We start from the raw sequence: 25,899 nt of genomic DNA on the forward strand, positions 1-25,899 counted from the left end.
GAGCCTCAATAAAAGGCAAAACACACTTTTCCAGACATTGATCTTTACAAACTATTCATAGTTCATAGATTGATTTGTTAAAAACCCGTGTTTTGAGCCGACAACTGCAGACGGCTTTCCATATCATCAGTTTGCGGGCAAATTTGTCAGCAAAATCGTACTTAAATTTGTTGGGGACCTCTTGTCTAACACCTTTTTTGTTGTAACATCCTCATTTGATAGTCCAGGTTTCGCCTCAACGTTCTCAACACCTTCCAATTTAACTGACAATTCACTGTTCCTGAATGACGATTTTGTTGAACCTTTCTTGTGATGCTTTGACGTTTACGAAAACGTTTTAATACATATCCAACAGTAAAAGCTGCGATTTTAATTAGTTCAGATATAGTTCACCCACACCAAGATGGATTTTTTTAGTGGTTGGGTATAATTAATTGTCTACGTTGTAGCTTCATCGCTAATAACAACTGAAACAAGCATGATTGAGCTAAAACTACTGTATCACTAGGCAGAGGGTTTCAATATCTACTCATAGGTCTAAAAAAGTTTCATATAGCACCACTGGTATCGCCACCGTTAACAAAAGCAACGTCGACGACGATTTGACAGGAAGGTGACAGCTGAGCGAGTGAAACTAGCCCGATGGACCAAACCCGAACGCGCCTGTCGGTATGCACTCAGGAAGATGAGTTGGATGTCGATGACCGACAGGCGAAGGAGCGGTGTGCTAGCGACAAGGAGTGTTTGTAGCGAAGAAATATTCGACACTAGAAGACGTTTAATTTTTTAATATTCTCGGTCCAAGTTGAGACAAAGAAGACGCGGGGTCCGTCTCTACCACCACCCATCCAGCTACATTGCGTCAAAACTCATCGCTGATTACAATATGGACAGCATCGCTTAAACGTTTTGCTGCGTCATACGCAGATATTAAAGTGCATAACCGTGCAAGAATGCTTTTCATATTACAATCAGCAGCGAGGAATGCCTCCAGTTTATCCAACTCTTTTTTGATTTTTACTGGAGGAATTTGGATATTTGTCCCAATGTCGCTAGCTGTGTCGATGGAGTTCCGTACCGCGTTGCCATCCATATTATCGTTGGTCCCTAAACTGGTACGTATACCGTTTTGAACGATTTTTTGAGTAAGTTTTTATAAATGTGCATTCATTGTCTGTAATGTGTCGACTGTTGCGAGTCGATCGCTATGCATTTCCTTTTGTAATTCATGTATGGCACGCACCACATCGAATTTGGCAGTCGGAGCACCCGGAACGAGTGCTGTATCAATACGAGCGCTCGTTTCAACCGGAAGCGAAGGAGCACTCGAAGAGCAGGAGAAAGTCGGTGACGTTGTTGCACTTTGAAACAAAGCAGGCGATTCCGTATGCTGCGATGCACTGCGATCGCTAAAGTACAGCAAAGCAGGTACAGCCCTTTCCTTTCGAACACTTCCTTCCGAACACTTCCTTCCGAAATACTAAGAGTAACCGATGTTCCGGTCGTATTACTTTCTCTTTCAGTTACGGGAATTGAATTTGCCTGGTGGCCTGGCTGTTGAACGTACGGCCCAAAGACGCAAGGAGATATGCGCAAACCGCCGACTTCAAAGGCCGAAAGTTTTGAAGCGGTTTCTTGCGAAATAGAAAGGGCAGCGGAAGTTCCAGTCGCAACACTTATGATGCCAGTGACCGGAGATGGACCATGCCGGTAGGCGGTCTTTGCAGTATTACTGCGGTATTGCGGTTCAGCCGGGTCTTCAAAATGCTCCGGTTCAGAAAACAAGTGATGGAAAGCAGGACCAGGTTGAGAAAGCTCGAAAACAGTGGGTGAGATACATGGCGAGCGACCTCCGATGCGATAATTGTAGAAGGGTTCCAGCGTTAGTAATTTGATCCTGAAAGTTTCCACATCGTAGTACCTGTTAAAACGGAGGAATTGTCATCATCCAAAACAGAGGTGAACTTAAACGCGTGTGTGAATTTCTGCCATCTGAGCAAACACTTTGTTGCTAGCGACGCGGTTGGTAAACAAACCACAAGGCAATCACGAGCACTAATGTTCCAGCACAGTAATCTGTTCTTCGCTACCAAGCCGTTTCACAGGATAAATGCAGCTGCTCACCTGTCGTCGAAGGTCGAAGATCGCCGAAGAAATCGCGCACTCCACAACAATGTTCAAGTCAGATTTCAAACTTTGCACTTTTGTCGAATTAATCACAACCAATGCGACTTTTCACAAAACTATAGAAGAAAAACTACAAATCGCGAAAGCTGTCGCGCTACGAATCGCGCTTGCTCCGAGTGTCGACAACTCCTTTTCACTTGTGTTAAGGTGTGTTTTCACGCTCCTCCAAGTCCAAGTCTATGGACCATTACCCAGGAAAGGGTTATTCAGCTGGGGTGATACCACGTTCCGTTACACAAAATACATGGGTGGTATTCTCCGAATAACGCTCGACTTCACGATAGTGAACAATGACTGGTATCGCATAAGCAGTCGGTAAAGCTAAACCACTGGTTTGGTTTTAACGACCATTAAAATTATCTACTCGAAATGGTATCGCCAACGCTTTCCATCCACCAGTCTTTAAAATGTTAACGACCATTAAGATTACAGATCGAGTAGTTAAACTATCTGTCACATTTGTTGTCAAATCGCGCGTTTGTTTACAAACTGTAGCACAAGTTTGCAACTGCTAGTGGGAAAAGTTTGTTATAAATTCGTGTTAAACATGTTAAATTCCTTATTTTTCATGGGTGATAGTGATGAAGTGGATACAAATTTAGCAACACACCGTCGGCGATTGCGGAAAGAGTTAGATCCGTTGGAATTATCGGATACAGCGTAAGTAAAATCATGTGTAACGGAGTAGTACGGGATCATAAGAAATTTCCAGGTGAAAGTGTAGTTGATAAGTGGCCACTATAGAAATGCGATCATCGATTGTATTGAACCATCAAGAAGCAGCCGAAGCGAGAAGGATGTTACGAGGTGCAAGCCCGGAAGACGAAGCGGGCAATGGTTTACAGCATCCGGACAAGAAGCTGAATGTCAGCTGGTGTCAGCTCCAGTTGCAGGGTGAGCACATGCTGAATCTCGTTGAAGAACATTCCGATGGGTCGCTCCGTCATCGGTGGTGTACCGGCAACTAGCCTAGCCCATCATGGACAAGCGGTCAAGAAAAATGAGGGTTGCGTCTTGTGTGTATTGTTTTTTTCTACTTCTTTTTGATCAACAGCCGTTACTTGTTTTGATTGCTCATATGGGCTTTAGTTTTAATTCATAATTCTGTGTTACCATGTTGCTTTCCAGGTTCATTCAAAATTTCCGGATTCCTAAGCCGCTGTTTGAAGAAATTCTCGGCAAAATACCTCGTTTTATTGCTCCTAAGCATAACCGTGGCTTATCAGCAAAAGAGAAATTGGCTACAACTTTACGGTTTTTGGCCCAAGGATCGTACCAACTGGGTGTCGGTAATGATTACACGATGGCAATTGGACAATCAACGTTTTCGGAAACATTAGATCAAACATTAGAAGTGCTAGAGCGTGAACTATCATACGTTATCAACATGGATTTGAATGAAGACGAGAAATCGGATGCTAGAAGATACTTTTTTTCTAAATTACCTGTACCCGGTGTAGTAATGTGCATTGACGGAACACATATCCGGATTGTTGCGCCTCAAGAAAACGCTATCCAATTCTACAACAGGAAAGGGTTTTATAGCCTTAACGCTTTAATGGCAAGTATTCAAATTCGCATCGGTTAAAAGTATGTTTAATGATAATAAATTTATCTTTTAGATATGTGACCACAGACAAATGATCCGGTTTGTGGACGCTAGGTTCAGTGGCTCCGATCATGATTCATACATCTTTAATTCCAGTCCGATTTCTTCGTTTTTAGAAGAAAAGTGGAGAAGCGGAGATCAGATGTGCAAGATCTTGGGTTTGTATAACTTTCTTATTATTGCTTTCATATTTCTTATGTGATTAACCGTACTTTTCATAAAATTTTAGGGGCCTCTGCTTATCCATCAAAACCATGGCTTATAAAGCCGCACAGAAATGCCGAGGCTAATACTGCAGAAGCAATATTCAATGAACAACATGCCAAAGCGCGAGCAATTGTGGAAAGAACATTTGGCATGCTCAAAGGACGATTTCGCTGCATTAACGGTGAAAGGCAGCTCCACTATGCACCGAAGAAATGCGTTCGGATAGTAAATGTTTGTTGCATACTCCACAACCTTTTGATAATGCATGGTATTTCTAACGAGAATTAGGTTAAATAATACTGTTTTACGAAAGCGTAGCCATTCGTATTCTCAATTAATATAAACACGAAGCCGGTCGTATTCGCTTGATACACTTTTAAAGGGTTTATTGCCAATTGCTCTTTGGTACGCAAAATCACAAAGATTGAATACAATCAATCGCACGCAGCTTATAATAATCGCTCACGCAGGGAGCGGAGACAGAATGTTACGCATTCAATTATCTCCCACGCACGCTCGCACATGACACATCGATGTCTGACGTGCGAATACGAGGTCATAGGATCAAGTCCCAACAAGCATTTCGAGCAGTTTTCGAGTGAATTTTGAGATCTCGCCCGATTAGATCTGGTACCAGCTGTCACCGGCGATGTGACGACGGTGCAAATGCAGGCAATGAGTGATTGTGTTGGGCAAAACACAAGTCGGGATGAACTCGTCGTTTTTTTCATCCTTCTTGTTTGTCGATGTCAAGGATCGCCATTTTGATTGTTTTGGTTTTTGCGACGCTTCCGCATCGCAACATTTCAAGTTGCGATTTTAATTAAGAAAAGTGTAGTTTGTTTAGTTAATTTAAGTGAAAAATGTTGTAGTGCTATTAATATATCTAGTGTGTACTGGAATTTATCTTTTGCAAATGTGGTAGTGTTTGTTGTTTTGATTGTTCATGTGTCTACGCCAGGTGAGTATTGCTGTTGGTTTTCCGTCATTCAAATATTCCGAATGTTTTAGCTTAATGCAACGTGCGGCTGCTGAGTTTATCATTCCGGTGTCCTCTGACCGGATACTACACGGTGCGGTATCAATGATCCAATCAAAGCCAAACCACGATAGTCCCGGAGCGCTCCTTCATTGCCGCCTCACCGAGATGTAAGGTAACATTGTGATTAGAATATCAAAGGGTTCCATCTAAATGGTTATGTGATTGTTTTCTTTTTAGAAACAGCTACCATCAGCGGCAATATCGACATCGGATGCAACTACCAGCACCGCAATGGCAACGAAATATCGTGGTGATTGTTCTTCCGGGAGGCTTCCGACGAGTCGATCATTATACCGGCATTAGTAATGCCGGCTTAATGTATTTTAATACCAGAGAATGATTTTGACTTGACCTGTGATAATTTGGTAAGTTCAATCGTTTTACAAATGGATATGCGAAAAGATAATGTGGACTGTTTGTTGACGGATTTCCTTAATACATCCGCAAATAACAATCGACAATTAACAATGTGCACAGATCGTCTACGAAAGAGATGCTGTTGAATATAATAACTGTCATCCATACCATTGGGATGAGGTATTAAACAAGTTTACATACACTAAGCCAAAAACGGAATTTGAGCTATTTTTCGGATAATGGACGTGATGAATTGATGAATTTGCATGATCGAATATGACTGTAAACTAGCGAAAACTTTTAGAACACATTTTAACATCCGTTACCGTAAAGGTACAAACGTTAGTTATCATACTCTTTATTAACACTTTATTAACGCTGGAGGCAACTGTTGCTTTCGGTTGTGTTGTCTTCTACCCAATCCAGGCACCAATCCAGGCAGACAAACAGTTCGAGAACACAGGTAGCTTTGAAAAAAGCTGTTCTTGACTGTTGCGCACTGAACTGGGCGTTGTGATCTTCGTCCTTGGAGGCTGCTCGTAGGTGTTTGCTTGTCGAACTGAATATGCTTTCTAAACGTTCGTTTAAAAAACGAGCTGCTTTTATACTGGAAATTAACCTTGTCCTTGGTTACCTGTCCATTGAAAAATTTTCAAAATTCCATTCATTTCGTGTTTGGCATCGTTGCAATAAAGTTCATAAAGTGGTTTATAATATCTTGATTTCTGTGTGTGATTCTTGATATTGTGATCGGGTATTTTTGCCGGAGTAATTTCGTTGAGTAAAGTGGATTAAAAATGTCGGCTAGAAAGCTGCGTAAAACAGGATCACTGTATAAAATTGCTGCTACTAACGATGCTAATTTGGAGCGCGAACTGTTCGGCATCAGCAGCAGAGCGAATCCAAGAAACAGCTCGGAAATAAGCAATTCAGTTGATCCTAACCACGACTCGGAAATCGTTACTAGTGATTTGCCAAATGAAAGTGTGTATTTTATGATTATAAAAACAGTTTAAACTACTAACTATTAGGAGAACAATACTAAACAAATATAATTTTCCAGGCGTGCAAGATTTATCTTCTGCTTCCGAGATACAAGAATTCGAACCGGCTACTTTGACTAGGACGAGTGAAGATAGAGATTCTGTGAAAGATGATGTGCATTCTTGGGTAACCATTGATGATACGGATGAAAGCGGAAGTGATGTGGAACGTGATTTAGAATATTCTTCTAAGTGGGAAGGAATAGAAATTCTTGAATGCATCAGAAGATGGGCTTTAACTACACATCAAACCCACCACGCGCTGAATGGATTGCTGGAGATATTACGCGAAAAAACAGAGTTTAGTTTTCCGAAGGATGCTCGCACTTTGCTACAAACACCGAAAGGTGGTCAACAAATAGTTCCCATTGCGGGAGGCGAGTTTTGGTACCAAGGTATTAAAACATGTCTGTTGAACTATTTTGGGTGAGTTAAGAGAATTTTCATTCATGTGTTTAACTCGCTTACTTATACATACATACGTTTCCTTTTTTTACAGATGTTTTCAACCTACATCGACAACCTTCTCGCTGAACATATCAATTGATGGTCTTCCTCTACACAAAAGCAGCCGGACAGAATTTTGGCCAATGCTCATTAATATACACGAAGAACCGGAAATACCCTGCATGGTTGTTGGAATTTTTAGCGGATCATCCAAGCCACGTTCTAAAGAAGCTTTTTTACGTCCGTTGGTCACAGAGCTGACTAATCTAACTGAACATGGAATAATAATTGCTGGAAAACTGATACAAATTCGTGTGCGTGCCTTCATTGCCGACTCTCCAGCACGTGCTTTTATCAAAGGTAACAAAAATAATAAAATATTGTATGAATATATCTTTCTAGCTGCACTTCTAATAACACTGATTGTTTTCTCTTTCAGGCACAGCAAGTTATAATGCAAAAGCAGGTTGTCTGAAATGTACAGTGAGGGGGCAGTCCCATGAAATGGTCCGAGTAGTGTATTTTCCTTACGGCGATGCTGCTCCTCGGACAGATGAAAACTTCAGAAATTTTCTGTATGGCGATCATCAAATCGAACGGACACCTGTATATGATCTACCGCAATTTGATCTGATCAAACAAGTGCCTGTCTCTGATCAACTGCACCTGAGCGATTTAGGAGTAACACGTAAGCTACTTATGATTTGGATATTTGGCAAACATAGAACAAACTGCACCAAATGGAGTAATCAAGAATGCGTCGCAATATCCAGCATTATTAAAAAGATGAAACTTCCATCTGAAGTGCATCGAAAGTTGCGTGGTTTAGACCATTTAACTCGCTGGAAAGGTAGTGAATTTGCTAACTTTTTGCGATATGCTAGTCCCGTAGTTTTAAAACAGTTTATTTTACCCACGGAATATAACCATTTTATGTTATATTACTGTGCAATTACCCTATTTTCCTCTAACTCTTATAGAGAGTATTGGCAGCAAGCTGGCAATATGCTTAAGCAATTTGTTAGTGAGTTTGCTTCAATTTACGGCGAAGTGTATATGTCGAGCAATATTCACAACTTGCTACACATGTATGAAGAAGTCTGCCACTTTGGTCCACTTAATACCTTTTCCTCATACCCGTTTGAAAATAAGTTACAATCTATAAAAAAGCTATCTCGACATGGTTATAAAAATTTACAGCAAACCGTTAATAGATTATTAGAATTAAAGCATTTAGATGCAGCTTCTCATACAGTCGAATCTACATTCCCTAATATTAAAACTATAGGGAATGACATAATTTTAAATATTAATTCGGAATTTGTCTTGCGGGCCAACGATAAAGACGCATGGTTTCTCACCAAAGATGATTTCATCGTGAAATACATTAGTTGTAAAGAAGCGTTCAGCACGATCAACATTTATGGTCAACATATTTGCGAAATAACGGAATCCTACACTTTTCACTCTTCACCATGGATGAAAAACATTTATGAGGCTTACATCTACGATATTTCACCCACAGTTTCAATGTATAGTATCGAGGACATAAAATGTAAACTCGTTAAAATAGATACGAATTTTCCTAGTCTTATGTTATACATTCCCCTGATACACACGTTAAGATAATACATGTTAATAGTTTAATTTATTCAATTAATCGTTGATTGTGGTTTAATATTTGTTGTTATGGAGAAATCAGTTATTAACAATTACATGAAAGAATGATATATAACTTATTATTGTTTTCAAACTATTCATGTTTGCAGTTTCTATGTTTACGTCATTAGGTTTGTTTATTTTGTTTCGCCGACCTAATTGTTTTTTCTGTTTCACCAGGTGCAATATTCTACAGTTCTGCTCCGGATTGGAGGGGTGCAACTATAGGTAATCTTTTTGGCACTGTTTATACTCATTCATAAATCCATTCATTTAAACTTGAAAGATGCTACTGTTGGACGAGAATACTTTGTCCTACCCATATGCACCAATTCAGGTAAACCAGCACCAGATCGAGAACACAGGTAGTTTTGAGAAAAGCTCCTCTCGATTGTTTCGTAGGAAACAGGCTTATGAATCGCTCGTAAGTGCTCTAGTTGAACTGAATAAGTTGTATCTTATTATTTTAAAACTTATGTACATTAGGAAAATTTACAGAATACTTGAAATATGTATTAAATATGTGTTAAATTTATTTCTATAGTGACGGTCAGACCGTATGTCTTAGTTATTGCTAGGAAATTATAATCTAAAATTAAAACTATTTCTTATGACGATCGTGACAAGTTGATTTTCTTATACCTAACAGATTAACTCTACCTTGCGCATGTTTTAATTTATTAATAAAAAAAGCTTCAACAAATGCGCTATCTATTTCTACACCAAACCTATTACGCGCAATGTTTTTAAACAAATTTAAAATATTTTTATAATTTCTAAATGGAATTTTTGAGCCTAACTTTCCTTGACCAGTCCAGCTACACAACGCTAGAAAGTTAGGCTCAAAAATTATATCTAATGCCTCGTGCATTCTGTTTTTTGCATCCTGATGGGTTAATACTGCACTAATTCCAGATATTACAGTCTTAAAATAGTTGCTATCATTTAAAATTTCCTCCATACGGTTAAAGTCCTCTACATTTACTATTCTATTAAAATTAAATTCCTCTATTGGTCTATCATTATCATCTATTGGTACTAACACATTCATAATTTTGTCCAGTATAACCTGCATTTGGGATGTTTTACGATTCATTGCTGCCATTTCTTTTAATATCAGTTTTTCTCCTTCCGTTAGGGTAAGTGATTGAATCGGCTGTATCAAACTGTCGGCTGAATCATGTGATGGCATCGCTGTTCCTGGCTGATCAGCCACGTTATGGTCTATCTTAACCGATTTTCGAAGCGGTGATCTTATACTACTGTCGTCAGATTGTATTAAAACATTCGCGGAAAGGTCACTTGATACTTTTCGTTGCTGCACTGGAATCCTACTCACGGCAGTACAGGATTTAACCGCCATGGATGTAGATGGCTTAGACCCGGCTTCGCTTGTGGATGGCTTAGACAAAACAGCTTTCATCGACATGCTTTTCGACACCGGAATATTGCTGCCAGGAACCAGTTGAAGATTTTTCAACATCTTGGATTTTGTCACCGGAATACTGCTGATTGTTACATTTGGTGATACATTGCTGTATTGCTGGTATGTAGAAAATTTTAATAACAGTTAGAATTTTTCCATTTTTTATAGCGTGTAACGTGTTTAGTTACATTTAACATTTCAATTTATCTACCTTATATTGCAGTATTCGCGTTGCATTTACATCAGATGACGTTGAAGCAAGAGATGTAGAAGTAGAATCGCTTAATGGAGCGTTCTTTTGCTTCTCCTGCTGGTTTTTAATCTCTGGCCAAGACATGATACACCTTGAAACAAAGTATATTTTGATTTAAAAACACCATCAACCGTAAATATATCTTATACACATCTACTTACTGGCAAAATATTGAAAATATTCCACTTTAACAATACTTTTAGTCACGATCGCTTATAATTGCTACGCACAGAGAACACTGGGGTAAAAAACACGTGGCAGAAAACACTCGGGCAAAAATAGTTTTGAACCAAGAATCACCGCAGCAGGTAAACAACCATAGCTGCCCAAATAATCGATCCCGGAACAATATTCGTTTTGTTTTCTCTCATTTACGGATTTTTTTCAATTTTGTGTCAAACATACTTGAAGTTATTTAAATGAAGATAATTAAATTCATTATTTCTTTATTTTTCTTTTAGACCTGGCTTCTCTTGTACATGGGCGTATAGCCATACTCAAAGGATTAACCGGCAATAGCGAGCACCTTACGAATATGAAAGCCACTCCTGTAAGCTTTGCTAGAGCAATCGACCTATCGATTCGATAACTTGGGTACGTTATTTCCGGTAATTTGCCAACGGAAACAACACTAATGCAAGATTAGAAACTTTAAGGACTTTATCCCGAGACTTGCTGTTATCATTATCCAGAGAGAATGTTTATAATTATCTCCGTGATCATCAACCTTTTTGTTTGAAGTTTGTGAGTTTGTTAATCGCTTGCACTTCGATTAACCAACAAATCATTCTTATATAATTCAATGGTTTAGGTACATCTATTGATTAAAACCATGCTAATTGTTCAACACACCTGGTCCTGTAACAAAATTATCCAAAAAATTAACATTCAATTTAACACCGGTGGAAAGATTCAGCGAACAACAACTAACAGAACGTGAGGTCATGCAACACGCATGTACGGGGTTCTTGGTTGAAATTGGTTGGGCGTATCGATGGATTGTCTTTCGTATACTAGTATACTTTATTAAAACGTGTTGTTCAGTTTGGTAATATATTTTTTGTTTTATGTCTTGAAAGCGAGCCACATGACGTGCCACTGTGCGGTGGCAGCGTCAGCGAAGGAAGAGGAACAAGGAGTCAGTCACAACGTAGGAGCCACAGAGGGCAGTAATAAAACGTTCTTAAGAAACCAACATATGGTGCCGTGACCAGGATAAGTGTTCATATTCAGTTTGGTTAACGTTTACAAGTCTTAGTGGCAAGTCCTAAATGGAAAATCAGCCTCAGCACCACTCGGAGGAGTCGGATGAGGAAGTTTTCGAGGGTTTCTCGCAAGAGGATTTCCGAGAGAAGAAGAAATCAAGCAACGAAGACAAAATGGAGTCGTTGAAGGCAAAAATCGCTGAACGTGAAGAAATCCTGCGATGCTTGCAACGGCAAGAGGATTTTTTGCATAATTTCACGCCAGGTGATCAAAAATTTGTGCAAGCTAGGTTGCGACGCGTCCGATCATGTTTGGAGCAGTTCCAGAACGTAACAAGATCAATGCGTTTGATCGAAGGATCGGTAGCGGCGAACGAAGCATTATTGGATGAAACAGATGAACGATGCATGGTGTTGATTGGGGAATTTGAAGAAAAGCTTCAGAGTTTTACGAGCAAAAACGTCATGCCGGTCAGTGTTAAGGAAGAAAAAAGAGTTCGTCTACCGCGGCTTGCGCTTCCGGAATTTTCCGGGAACTATGAAGATTGGTTGCCCTTTCACAGTTTGTTCGTGTCAGCAGTTCATGAAAATACCGGAATAACTGATACTGAGAAAATGATGTATTTAAAAGGGGCTTTGAAAGGTGATGCATCGAGCGTTGTGGATGCTTTTCCTACTTGTGGTTCGGCGTATGAAGCTGCTTGGAATGCTTTGAATAAAAGATACGCGAACGAGTATCTTTTGAAGAAAAGATACACAAAGGAACTGTTGCGTATGCCAAAAATAAAAATGCGAAAGGCAAAGGAAATCCACCATCTTATCGAGGGTTTTGAGCGTAATACAAAGCTGCTTGATCAGCTCGGCGAAAGTTCTTCGAACTGGGGAATGCTATTGGTGGAATTAGTGCTGTCCAAATTAGACGAAGAAACACAGCAAAAGTGGGAACAGCATTTGGAAGACAAAAGCGTGTGCTCAGTGGAATCGCTGTTCGAATTTCTTCGAATGGAGTGTCGTGTTTTGGACGCTACCGCGGTTGATCATCGAGCGTCGACCAGTTCTCAGAAAAACGATCGTCGTGTGGCGAACCTAGCAACAGAACAACAACAGAATACATGCGCGCATTGTGGAAAGCTTCATGCCATCGCTTTGTGTAAGGCATTTTTGGAATTGACAGTGGATGGACGGTACGATGTGGCTATCAAGAAAAAGTTGTGCCTTAACTGTCTGGCTCCAGGCCATTGGGCTGCGAAGTGTTTTTCTCGGGCGAGGTGCACGAAGTGTGATAAGCGTCATCACGAAACGTTGCATAAAGAAGGCACGAAAGAAGAACCTACGGTGGGCGCAGTGACCATGTTAACATCGTTTCCTAAGTCCAAATCTGCAATTTCAAATCAAGTGATGTTATCTACAGCTATGGTGCAAGTAAAGTGCAGAAATGGAAACTGGATAGCCGTTAGAGTGCTGTTGGATAATGGGTCCCAGGTCAATATAATGACCAATGATCTTCATAAGCGTTTGAAGCTTCCTAAGTGTAGTGAGTCAATCGTTGTCTCTGGAATCGGAAATTTGACGAAAAATGCACCAATAACGAGAACATTCGTCGCGTCAAACGACAGAGCATTTTACGAAGATGTAAACTTTTTAGTGATGTCAGCGATAACAGACAATCAGCCTTCGAAGAGCGTGCATATTGGTATTGATAAGCTTCCCAAGAATATCGTTTTAGCTGATCCCAAGTTTGACGAGAAGGGTCCTATTGACATGCTGCTAGGGGCAGAATATTTCGCAGATTTTCTGCATCCGAAATGTGAAATTATTCCGGCTAGCCACCATCACCCGGCGTTCTTGAAGACTGTTTTCGGATGGGTAGCAGTAGGAAAAACGATTTCTGCTGAAGACTTCAGGGTGAGCTGTAACATCGCTACGATCGAAGGATCTTCCGAGAATTTGGCACAATCCATCGAGCGCTTTTGGACAATAGAAGAACTACAGCAATCTCCACAAGTTTCGCAAAAGGATATGGACTGTGAAGCAAGTTTTGGTCAGCATCATCGGGACGTCAATGGGAGGTATGTTGTAAGGTTACCGTTTCAGGTTGGTTTGCAGGAAGGCTTGGGGAAATCCAAAGAAAATGCGACCAAGCGGTTCCTCCAGTTAGAGCGGCGCTTTAACAGAGATCCAACCCTGAAGAAAGAATATTCCGCGGTAATTGCAGACTACATTGGCAAAGAATACATGAAGAAAGTCATGATAGATGAAACAACCGATGACCCGCAAAACCATTACTATCTTCCGCACCATCCTGTTATCAAAGCTTCAAGTACAACCACCAAGATAAGGCCAGTATTTGATGGATCCGCTAAAACTGACACAGAAAAATCATTAAATGATCTGCTTTTAGTTGGACCAGTCATACAAGAATCTTTATTCACTTTGTTACTCAAGTTCCGCATGCGAAAGATTGCTTTGGTTGCTGATATTAGGCAAATGTATCTGCAAGTAAAGGTACACCGCGACCACACACGATATCAACGAATTTTGTGGCGCGACTCGCCGGACAAGCCGATCGATGTTTTCGAGTTACAAAGGGTAACATTTGGACTGGCATCGTCGTCCTTCTTGGCAACTCGCGTGCTGCAGCAGTTGGCGTTAGATGAAGGCGATAGTTTCCCAATGGCAAAATCAGCATTACTGGAGGATTTTTACGTTGATGATTACATCGGAGGCGCCAACAGTGAGGAGGAGGCCATCCAGCTACAAGCTCAGCTAACATGTTTATTGGAAAAGGGCGGTTTCCATTTGACGAAATGGAACAGCAACATAACAAACGTATTGGATAATGTGCCGGCGGAAGATATGGCATCTTCCAAGGTAAAAAACTTTGAGGCAGTTGAAGAGCCGACCAAGGCTTTGGGAGTTTCGTGGAATACTGAAACTGATAAGTTATTTATCAGCACTAGCCTCCAGAATAGCATCGATACATGGACTCGCCGGAAGGTGTACTCATTGGTGGCAAAGATATTTGATCCGTTGGGTTTGGTAGCGCCTGTCACAGCCTGGGCCAAGATTCAAATGCAAGCCTTATGGTTGTCAACACAAAGTTGGGATGAACCCATACCTAGCCACATGGAAAGGCGTTGGAATGACTTTTATGCGCAAATTCCTTATCTTGCTAGCATACAGTTTCAGCGTTATGCTATCGTCGATGATCCTGCAACTTTGCAACTGCACTGTTTCTCAGATGCTTCCGAGGCAGCATACGGAGCATGCATTTATGTACGCGCAGTCGATTCCAACGGAAACGTAAAGGTCACTCTGCTAGCAGGAAAATCCAGACCAGCCCCACTAAAACGTATAAGCTTGGCAAGATTAGAGCTCTGCGGTGCGTTGTTGTCAGCTAAATTGCAGAAAACTGTTCGCCAAGTATTTGGATTTTTAAATACGAATGTGTATATGTGGACAGATTCTACTATCGTGTTGCATTGGATACGGTCGCCTTCGTACACGTGGACTACGTTCGTCGCAAACAGGGTTTCCCAAGTGCAAGAGCTTGCTAAAGAGTGTAAGTGGCTTCATGTTAGGGGAACAGAGAACCCGGCTGACGTCGTTTCCAGAGGGGCGCTTCCGCACGATCTGCTGTTGAAGGAATCCTGGTTCCATGGACCGTCTTGGATGGGGTTATCTGAATCGCAATGGCGTACGAGTTATCCATCGGATATGCCGGAAGATGAAGTAATCGAGAAAAGAATCTGCACGACAGCAGTGCTTAAAACTGATGAACCTGAAGATTGGTGTGCCAGATTTTCCAACTTCGAAAAATTGTTGCGGGTAACAGCTCGTTGTTTGAGAGTTGTTGGCAAATATCGGCATAAAGAAGTAAAGCAAAACAGTGATAAGTATTTATCCATCGAAGAGCTCAGGAATGCTAAAATGGTTCTCGTGAAGCGTTTGCAACAGCAACATTTTGCTTCAGAGATAAGGGAGCTTGCGAACGGGAAATCGGTGCCCGCGAAATCAAATATACGAACATTGGGAGCATTCCTGGATGAAAGTGGTTTTCTGCGAGTTGGTGGCCGCCTTCGCGGAAAGGAAATGGAACTCGGCATCAAACATCCTTTAGTGCTTCCAAAAAGGGCGCAGTTCTCGAGATTAGCAGCGGAATACTATCATCGCATATCGCTGCATGGGGGACCTACAATGACACTCAGCATGATGCGGAGGGAATTCTGGCCGTTGCAAGGGCGATCTTTGGTGAACAAGGTCTGCAGAAGTTGCCTTCCATGTTTTCGGCTGAGTCCGGCTCTTATACAGCAACCGCAAGGCCTACTGCCAGCAGAACGAGCCTCACCTGGCAGACCGTTTGCAGTTGTAGGAGTGGACTTCGCTGGTCCCGTCTACTTAAAGCCAGTCCATCGTAAGGCAGCATCGGAGAAAGCATATATTTGTGTTTTTTGTATGTTTTTCAGTTAAAGCGGTTCACGTCGAGCTTGTGGAGTCGCTTTCTACCCAGGCTTTTATGGCTGCTTTTCATCGGTTTGTCGCTAGAAGAGGTCTACCGAGCCAGGTTTATTCCGATAACGGGCTCAACTTCCAAGGAGCGCGGAACCATCTCAAGGAGCTTTACGATCTGTTGCGGAGTGATTCAGCTAAAGAGGCAGTTTTGAAGTATGCAACGGATGCCGGAATCAAGTGGCATTTCATCCCGCCGCATGCTCCCAATTTTGGTGGCCTATGGGAGGCAGCGGTAAAGGTGGTGAAGCGAACCATGACGAAGGTGATAGGAGAGCGACGATTGTCGTTTAGCGACTTGGCAACTATTTTGTCTCAGGTTGAGGCACAACTGAATAGCAGACCCCTGACGCCACTATCCGAGGATCCGGCGGAGCTAAATGTGTTAACTCCTGCGCACTTTCTCATCGGTGCGCCGTTAAACACTGTTCCCGAAATTGATGTCACTGCGGTTCCGGTCAACCGATTGCGGCACTACGAGCAATTGCAGCTTATAATTCAAACCCACTGGAAGCGGTGGCGTGGGGAATACTTATGTGAATTGCACAATGAAAACCAGCGTAGACGTGTTGCCGTTCCTTTAAGTGTGGGGCAAATGGTGATTTTAAAGGAAGATGGAAAAATGCCTTTGCAATGGCCTCTAGGACGCATTTCTAAACTTTTTCCCGGATTAGATGGGGTAGTAAGGGTCGTAAATATTCGCACCAAGTTAGGAGAGTATAAGAGACCGGTCTCGCGCATATGTTTGCTACCATTCGAAAATGAAAAGATGTAAATAGAAGTTTATTTGGTAAATTTCTGCGAAATTTAGGTGGCCGCCATGTTCAGTTTGGTAATATATTTTTTGTTTTATGTCTTGAAAGCGAGCCACATGACGTGCCACTGTGCGGTGGCAGCGTCAGCGAAGGAAGAGGAACAAGGAGTCAGTCACAACGTAGGAGCCACAGAGGGCAGTAATAAAACGTTCTTAAGAAACCAACACGTGTAATGTGTTTTATTACATTGTAAGTCGCAGTAGTGTGCGTTGCAATACGCACGCGGTGTGTGCGTACCATACTTGTACTTAAGACGTATAAAGTACGGTTTGCACAACGTCGCCACACATGTATACGGCGTAAAATGATGCGCAAAAGACTATATATTTAACTTTTTTTATTTACAGTTTTTTTGTTATAGAAGATTAACATGAATCACAAAATGTCGATGATGCTCTGAAACCTGATAAACATCAGCAGAAAGTTTCAACGAGAGTAACAGTTCCAAAGGCAAGTGTAACATATAATATTGTTAACCATATGACAAACTTTATAATCAAGGAGTAATAATTATAATTAGAGGAAGCTGCGTGACTGGACTGGAACGCTTCGCTTAATGAAGCTCGTGTTTGATTTTCCAAATGACCAACCTCTGGACTGGGCATGATTCGGCTTAAAGGGGAATATAATTCTGTTTGAAGCTAATCGTTTGGCGACTATCTTTTAGCACATACATTGAACACGTGTCAATTAAAAGGTAACATGCGAACTAAATTCACAATCCGATTTGAGCATCAATGGTATTTAATATTAATTTCAATTGCAGCGTTGAAATCAACTGGAAGACAATGAAGTAAAGCCAACGAGCTCGCTGCGCTCCTCTCCGCCTCGTGCCGAACGGATCGCTGACGAGCACCTTCCTGGTGGGGCATGAGTCCGGCATCCTCATCACGTGCCCCAGCCATCTTATCCTTCCGGCTTTGATAACCGTCAGGATATCTGCACCGCCAAACAGCTCAGCTAGCTCGAGCTCAGCCCTGTTCGTACACACCGCCAAAGATAGTCCGTGGCACCCACCGTTCGAAAATAGCAAGTGCATTGGCGTACTCCGTTACTGGATCGTGTGTTGCTGGATCGTGTGTGTACGTTCGTGTGTTGCTGGATCGTCGTCTGGGTCGCAGGAGTTTGTGGAGTCCGTAGTAGGCACGATTTCCCTAAAATGTGCGCCTTCGGATTTCGCTGCTCATGTTGTTGTACGAAGATACGATCGTACCAAGGTAGCAGAACTCCTCTACCACCTCGAGATCGTCGCCGTCAACGGATACTCTGTTTCCGAGTCGGGTTCTGTCACGATCAGGGCTTCCGGAAAGCTGGTATTTTGTCTTCGTCGCATTGATCCTCGATCCAATCCTATCGGCCTCGCGTTTCAGTGGGGTGTACGCGCCGTAGAGCGATATTAAACAGTAAACAGGAGATTCCGTCCCCTTGCCTCAGACCCCGGTGAGATTCGAACGATTCCGACAGCCTGTTCGATACTCTCACCTTGCACTGCACCCCGTCCATTGTGGCCTTCAACAGCCGTACCAGCTTCTCTGGTGTTCTCTGGTTTAAATGTTAGCTCAGACTAATTAGACTTCAATTCAGACTGCGATTAAGTTATGTTTGTTTTTTTTTTTAATTTTTGCTAGTTCAATGGCTTTAAATGAACTTAAAATTAATTTGTGTACAAAATGTAATACGAGCTTTGCTAGCGCTATGAATATTTTTTAAATTAATTAATAATTAATTATTTTCACGATAATTATTTTATAATAATTATAATAATTAATTATAATCATGATCATAATTACAGTAATTATTATTATAGTTATAATAATTGCAATTAATTTTCAAATGTACGTAAAGCATTTTATAAATTAACATATAAATAAGGCTTACTAACAGTTATTGTTAACAAATTTACTAACTGTTCTAATTATACAAGCGTTTAGTTGTAGGATTAACTCTGTAATAAGTGAAATTGTAAAAAAAATGTTTTATTAAAATAAATAAAAATTATTATTAAAATTTATTAAAATTAAATAATTTAAAATTCGAATTTGAAACCTCACGTGTAGATACACCTTGACCACGAATGAACCGGGCTGCGTGGATCTCGCCCGATTGACTTCCATTCGGCCACTGTTCGACCAGAACTCAAAATTCACTCGAAAACTGCTCGAAATGCTGGTTGGGAGTGCGTATCGGAACGCACGTATTATTTTAACGTATTATTTTTGAAATCAAGGACGCGGAGGAACGCATCCTCGATTGACGGTTTCGAATAACGTTAAGTATGACGACCAAATATGTACATTATACAATAGTTAACTGTATTACAATAATTAAACAAAAGTTTAATTTTATGTTTTCAGTTTTTATTTTTCATGTAATCAAACATCTGTTTGTATATCCCCAATGTTCCCTCTGTTAAGATTTTAAAAATAATTACAAATTTCTTTCAAATGTTCGTTTCTTTCATCGTCTTGTTACAATATTTTTTGTTAGATAATAACTAAACAAAAGGTTAATTTTATTATTTCAATTTTTATTTTTCATATAATCAAACATTTGTTTGTATATTCCCAATGTTCCCTCTGTTAAAGTTTTTAAGTTTGACGAAATTTCTTTCAGATGCTCGTTTGTTTCTTCATTTTGTTGCAATATTTTCTTTTGGAACTCCTCGAGCTTGGAAGCAGCTGTTGTTTTTGTCCTGTTCCCTGTTTGAAATTTACTAGCTTGGCTCGGTTCCTGCGAGGTCTGGCTTCGTTGTGATGGTCCCTGCTCCTCTAAAGGCTGGCTTCGATGTGATGGTCCTGGTTGTGGGGAGATCTGGCTTCGGTGTGATGGTCCTGGAAGCTGGCTGTGATGCGATGAAAGTTCCGCGGTCTCGCTGTGGTGCGATGAACCTGGCTTGGTTATACCAATGCAGAGAGTGGCTTCCATCATCTCAGTAACTTCTCGCATTTTAGTTAATACGGCAATTCGCTCCTCCAGGTCGCTGAGTGCGTTGAATGTCGGTTTGCCACCTCCTGTCTTTTGGGTTTCCTTCTTGTTGTGGCTTAGCTTTTTTTTACCACAGATTTCTTTTCAATCCATGTCTGTGAATAGAGAAAAAAGAACGAAGAAAAATTAGTAATAGAAAAATGGTGTTCGCCATTTCAGCGATCTGCTACATACCCGTTTCCAAGCTACTCCATCCTTAACAGTTGGCCCCATAGCGTTTAATTCCAAAGCCACATCCTTCCAAAATTGTGTCGGGTTGGGACCTGAACCCTTTGCCATCTCTGGATTTTTTTCCATGATTTCGACCAATTTGTCTTGTTGGCACTTTGTTACACGAGTTCCAACCTTAGAACCCTTCATGGTTACGTTGGTAATGGTTGGTAAGTATCACGATAGTACTTCACTAGTGTCGCGGTAGAACTGAACTGTATTGGCAAATGTTTCCCTTTTTATATTAAAATTGACAGTGGCAGATCAACCTACGGACGGTTTGTTGCAACCGAGCCGCTCTTCTCTCCCAACCCCCCGGTAAAGATTGTATTCTAAAGAAAGTTATTTCGCTACAGTCCGATCCCACGTTGGCAGGAGAAGGCACCGCACAAAAGACAAAAGTACGGGGTACATACCTTTCCTTTTTTTTAAATAGCGCTGTTAACCAGATCTAGCACAAGAAGCCTCGAAGTTTGTTACTCTCGAATTAGACAATGGGGCACATTATTTTATCTCTGGTTGTTCGCAACGGAAAAAATAGGTAAAGACAAATACATGTGACAAGGCGTGTCTACTAACACACGCTCAAGATTGTGCTAAAGATTGTGAATCCACCAAATCACTGGTGTAAAAAAATATGTCTGGACAGCACGTGTAGGTAATGCCTTGCTTTAAGGAACAGCAAACAAAGCAGAACAAATATGTGATAAACAATGTAGAAACGTTTAGTGCTACGCTGCACCGATAGGTTCCGAATAGGAGAAGCACACATAACAAAATTAAAATATTTGGGGTTAGGTGTCGCCCGAAATTCCGAAAGGACGTGCAGCCAATGCTTACAGTATATTCCCTCCATTTTCCCTACCCCACCCACATTAGTAGTTCTCCCAGTTTTAGATGTCGTAAAAGTAGAGAACAATAGACTTGAGCTTTCCCGTATGCCGGCGGGCCGACTCCAGCCGTCAATTTTGTCTAAAGGAGTAAGTTCTTCGGGAACGATATTGTAATACGTTTTCCATTAGAAGATGCTAAATACAGATTACAGAAAACGTTTACATTAGAAAAGAAAACATTTGCCAAGTACGAACCGTCGGGAATATTTTTCTCGAACTGCACTTTTGCAAAATATCGCCATCGATTAACAACGAATCATTGGCCAGCGTTAAACGATGATTAAAACGTTTATTACGGAATATTTCTGTATATTTGTTGATATTTTGTTTCTTAATACATATTTTTTTGTCTTGATGGGGGTTGGTTTTAACCATAAATTATGAAGCAAATTATACACTCAAAATAAAAAAGGGTACAGGATAAAGCAATAATACACTATAAATAAAAGGACAGGTAAATAAAAAAATAAACAAAATAAATTCATTTAATAAATATCTTTGTATTTTTCCACTAAACATTGCATTTCCCTTACACTAAGCTCTCTAATCTTCTGAAAAAGTGTACTCTGTACCGTTTACCTACTGGGTGGAGGCAGTAGATAAATTTATCGACGATTATGGTCCAGTGGTTTCGTTCGCGATGCAAATTAAAGACTTTTTTAACGACTGCTCGACTTTTTCCTCACGATTTGTCCGGTTACCATGACAATTGTTTACACCGTTTTACAGGTTGTCAATTTTTCTGCGTTGCGATTGCAATCCGCCATGACAGTCTTTTAATTCGTCGATAAATTTAAAGACTGGTGGTTAATCTGTTTGGCGATACCTGTCAATGACTGGTATCGCATAAGCAGTCGGTAAAGCTAAACCACTGGTTTGGTTTTAACGACCATTAAAATTATCTACTCGAAATGGTATCGCCAACGCTTTCCATCCACCAGTCGTTAAAATGTAAACGACCATTAAGATTACAGATCGAGTAGTTAAACCATCTGTCACATTTGTTGTGTAATCTCGGCGTTGTTTACTAATTGCAACAGCTGTTTGCAACTGCAAGTCGCCAAAATTTGTAGTTAACATGTTAAATTCCTTATTTTTCCTGGATGAAAGTGATGAAGCGAACACAAATCTAGCTGCACACCGTAGGCAATTGCGGAAATAGCTAGATCCGCTTAAATCCCGGAAGACGGAGCGGGCTATGGCTTACAGCAGGGATGAGCAACCTTTTAGAGCTTCGGGCAGTGGATTACAGGGGCGAGCAACTTGTTAGAGCTTCGGACCACATTCAAAATCAAAACTGGTTGGCTGGCCAAATTGCATGATGCATTGATAAAGAAATGATTGTAGTAAAGCTCCTTTAATGCGGTCTGTTTCGAACTACACGCATTGCTGGATTGTTGAAAAGTGAATTAGCATTTGAAATCCTTTTTTTCTTATTTTTAATGTTGTTTTAATCGGTTATTTTTCATTTTTAATTCTTAATAACATTTCATAAAATGAAGCTATTTGCTTGCAACTAGATTCGCGGGCCGCATGCGTTTAGTGCTACGCTGCATCGATAAATTCCGGGGAAACACAAATTTAAAAATATATATATCGGTTTATGTGTGGTCCGAAAATCCGAAAGAACCTGTATCCAATGATTACATATACTGATTACATATTTTTGAGAGCATAAAACTTCTTATGGCGGCCTTTAATTAACCATCAATTAAATTATTTTCAATCGATTCAACAAAAAAAACCTTCAAAGCATTAGCGATCCTCAGCTACAATTGCAATTAAAAATTAAAATTAAAAATTTTACTTTTCAAATATGGTCTACCATTTGCCACACGGTTGTAATGAATTTTTTCCCCAAGGTCGACAGCAGCGTAACAGCTGTGCCAAATGTCTGCCCCGGTGGTGAAATAAAAACCGAAAAACAAATATAAATATATTAATTATTTAATTATTTTGATTCAAAAATACCTTTGCAATTCTCTTTTTAAACATTACATTGCCCTTACAAAACACCAAGCTCTCTAATCTTCTCAAAAAGTGCACTCTGTACCGTTTACCTACTGGGTGGAGGCAGTAGATAAATTTATCGACGATTATGGTCCAGTGGTTTCGTTCGCGATGCAAATTAAAGACTTTTTTAACGACTGCTCGACTTTTTCCTCACGATTTGTCCGGTTACCATGACAATTGTTTACACCGTTTTACAGGTTGTCAATTTTTCTGCGTTGCGATTGCAATCCGCCATGACAGTCTTTTAATTCGTCGATAAATTTAAAGACTGGTGGTTAATGTGTTTGGCGATACCTGTCAATAGCCGGGATCGCGAAAGAAAGTCGTTAAAATGTAACAGTCGTTAGAATTAAGCAAAAGTCGTTAAAAAGTGCATGCCACCCAGCGGTCAAATTCTTCGTTAAGCGGGCTTCAGACGGGCTTCAGGACGTCAATCTGAAGCCCGTCTGAAGCCCGCTTAACGAAGAATTTAACCGCTGGGTTGTACGCGAACGGATGAATTGATAGTCGTTAAATGTGAAGCGGTCGTTTACGTCGAGTAGATTTGGAACTGTCAAATATGAATATAGTGGAAATGGGGCAAGTGTGCCACCTTAAGTGTGTCCTAACTTTTAACTGCCAAAATGCTGGGTGGATCACTTACCCATGTGGCACACTTGCCCCAACTTCCACTATGTGTTATTTTATTTGTCAACAAAGTGAGTGCGCCTTATACAAGCTGCGTACAACAAAGTGAATATGAATATTTTACCACACTTTATGGCAGCCGAGACTGCTGATGCGCAAGTAGGATCCGCATGGATCGTACAAGCATGAAATATGGGTGCGAAAAAAAATAAAAATTACTTTATTCTTACGCTTATTTTGTTGCGCCGTATTTTTCGGAAATAGTCGCTCCTAATCACTTGTCGGGAAAGACGACGATGTAGAGGCGCAGATGGAGACATATTCCATGCTGCAGAAAGGCTATGAAAATCACCTCTTTCGACATCATGGTTTACTGGTTTGCATTTGACTGGTGCCAGCCCGGTGCATGGGGCAGCCAATCGACAGGACCGGGTATCAAATCCCAGCTGAACTGGTCCTTTCGTAGCATGGACTGACTATACGGCTACGTTGTAAAGTGAGTTTAGTAAGCCAGAAATGGTGGCATGACCTCTAAGGAGTCGTTAGGCCGATAAATGATTATACGCATAATTTTTTTTGTACGCATATGTAATTGTAATTATAATTTCATTTACACATTCCCTAGAAAAGCCCATTTTTAAACTAAGTTTAACGAAAATGTCGTTTGCATAGCCGTTTCGTCCCATTTATTTGTTGTATTGGATAGAAAATAATCAATAAATTCATTTGTTAATTTTAACGACTGGGTTTGACAAGTAGTTAAGTAAACGATCGTCACGAGCGTACGCGATACAAATTAACAGTCGTTTATTCAACTGCTCGAAACTTTTACCCGTGTCTCTTATGGGCCTTGACGACTAGTCGTTAACTGTTCTAACAGTCGTTAATTCTAACAGAAATTTTTAACAAATGAATTCGGTTCATGCAAAATGAATTTTTAACGACTGTTGAAATCTGTTAACTGCTTGGCGATTCCGGCTAATATTGGTCGAAAACCCTGTTCGCTGTGTTTGCCCATCCTTCGGGGATAATGTCGTCCTCTCCGTAATAGCACACGCTGTCATCTGATCCTGGTACTACTCGGTCAATGCGATACCGGAACAGACATCAAGACGGCGGATTTTGTCGAACATGGTGCAGAAGTAACGCCGCACCCAAAAAATGGGTGATTAGCTTGGTCCTCTACCTGTGGAAACATCATCTTCAAGTGTAGATGACTTGAACCGTAGACCCTTCAAGACCTAGGTCTTCGGGAAAGATGGGCCCAGACTGGCGCCTGCCAAGATACGCATACATGTAGGAGAGAAGAAGAAAATGTTGCGCGGGTACTGCGCTATATTTATTATAGCAATTTAACCCGAAAAAATAGCGCTAAGGAGGGTGCGCGGACAGTCGCATCAGAGCAGCGCAACGAAGCGGTTGCAAATCAATAAAGCATTGAATTGAACCAACCCACCTAATATTCCTACATACATATATCGCGCACATAAGACCGTATATATGTTGATACGGCCAGGCCGTTCGTAACAAGTAAAAAAAGACCATATATTAGAGAAAAACCAAAACAGTTCTCAAGGATCAGAGGCTCAAGCCTCTGATTTATTACTCGTGGTGGTTGACATCACTCGGGGTGCGAACGCATTCGCGATCGCTTCGTTATTCTGTCTATCTACAGGTTTGCACGCTGACTTAACTAGTCCGGTTGGCTTCCGCTTTGGAATAGATGCACGTGGAGACTCTTCGGACTGGTATTGTTTTCACAGCTCTTGTTTCTACTGTAGATCTACCCCGCGATGCTCTCATGCTCACCTTAAAACTAACCTCGTCAACAAATACAATAGAGTTTTCGGTTACGCTATCATGAAGTGTAGTGAAATCTATAACATAATATTTTCGCAGTGTTAAATTCTCTTCTACATGCCTTCGTTCTGGGTACAACTACAGCCTTTCCATGGAATACTTAAAGTTAGAAATTTCTTAAGCCACTGCACTGTAGAACGTTAAATATTAACTTAAAAATCTTGGAACATTTTATCTGTTATGTTCTGCAACGATATACCACAATCTTCATCAATCCACTCTTGGATATTCTCCCGCTTCAGTGGTGATATTTTTTTCTCCATGATTTTTCCTCTCTTGTATGGTTGTATTTTCATGATGTTGTGATACTTTCGCAACACATTATATACTGTAGACCTATTATTATTCAGTGTCTCAGCAATTGTAGCAACGCTGCTGCCTTTTTCCCTTGCCAGCACGATACGTTCACGATTTTTGTTGGAAGTCGATTTAAGTTTTCGTGGATTTCGGGACGGTATTTCTTCATTATTTTCCTTTGCCATATCTACTACTGTTCTGCAAAACGGTTCAATTGAACTTTCACTGCCACGTCGCGTTCCCGCTAGATGACGC

The 25,899-nt window shown here is 40.8% G+C and overlaps 1 protein-coding gene across 11 annotated transcripts in view; it reads left to right on the forward strand.

Moving 5' to 3' along the window:
- The first annotated feature begins 1,458 nt into the window (after positions 1 to 1,458).
- Positions 1,459 to 25,899, forward strand: part of LOC125768956 (uncharacterized) — a 49,008-nt gene continuing 24,567 nt past the window's right edge. The window contains exons 1-5 of one of the 11 annotated variants that reach the window (XM_049437328.1): positions 1,459 to 5,157; positions 5,223 to 5,410; positions 6,466 to 6,871; positions 6,945 to 7,252; positions 7,332 to 10,947. In XM_049437328.1, the coding sequence (XP_049293285.1) occupies positions 7,036 to 7,252; positions 7,332 to 8,521 (1,407 nt within the window). In that variant the 5' untranslated portion in view covers positions 1,459 to 5,157; positions 5,223 to 5,410; positions 6,466 to 6,871; positions 6,945 to 7,035 and the 3' untranslated portion in view covers positions 8,522 to 10,947. Of the gene's footprint in view, positions 5,411 to 6,465; positions 6,872 to 6,892; positions 10,948 to 25,899 lie in introns of those variants that run through there. The other 10 variants (XM_049437336.1, XR_007418997.1, XM_049437343.1 and 7 more) reach the window with 10 other exon arrangements.

Source organism: Anopheles funestus, chromosome X (assembly GCF_943734845.2).
Source record: "Anopheles funestus chromosome X, idAnoFuneDA-416_04, whole genome shotgun sequence".
NCBI classification, from domain to species: domain Eukaryota; kingdom Metazoa; phylum Arthropoda; class Insecta; order Diptera; family Culicidae; genus Anopheles; species Anopheles funestus.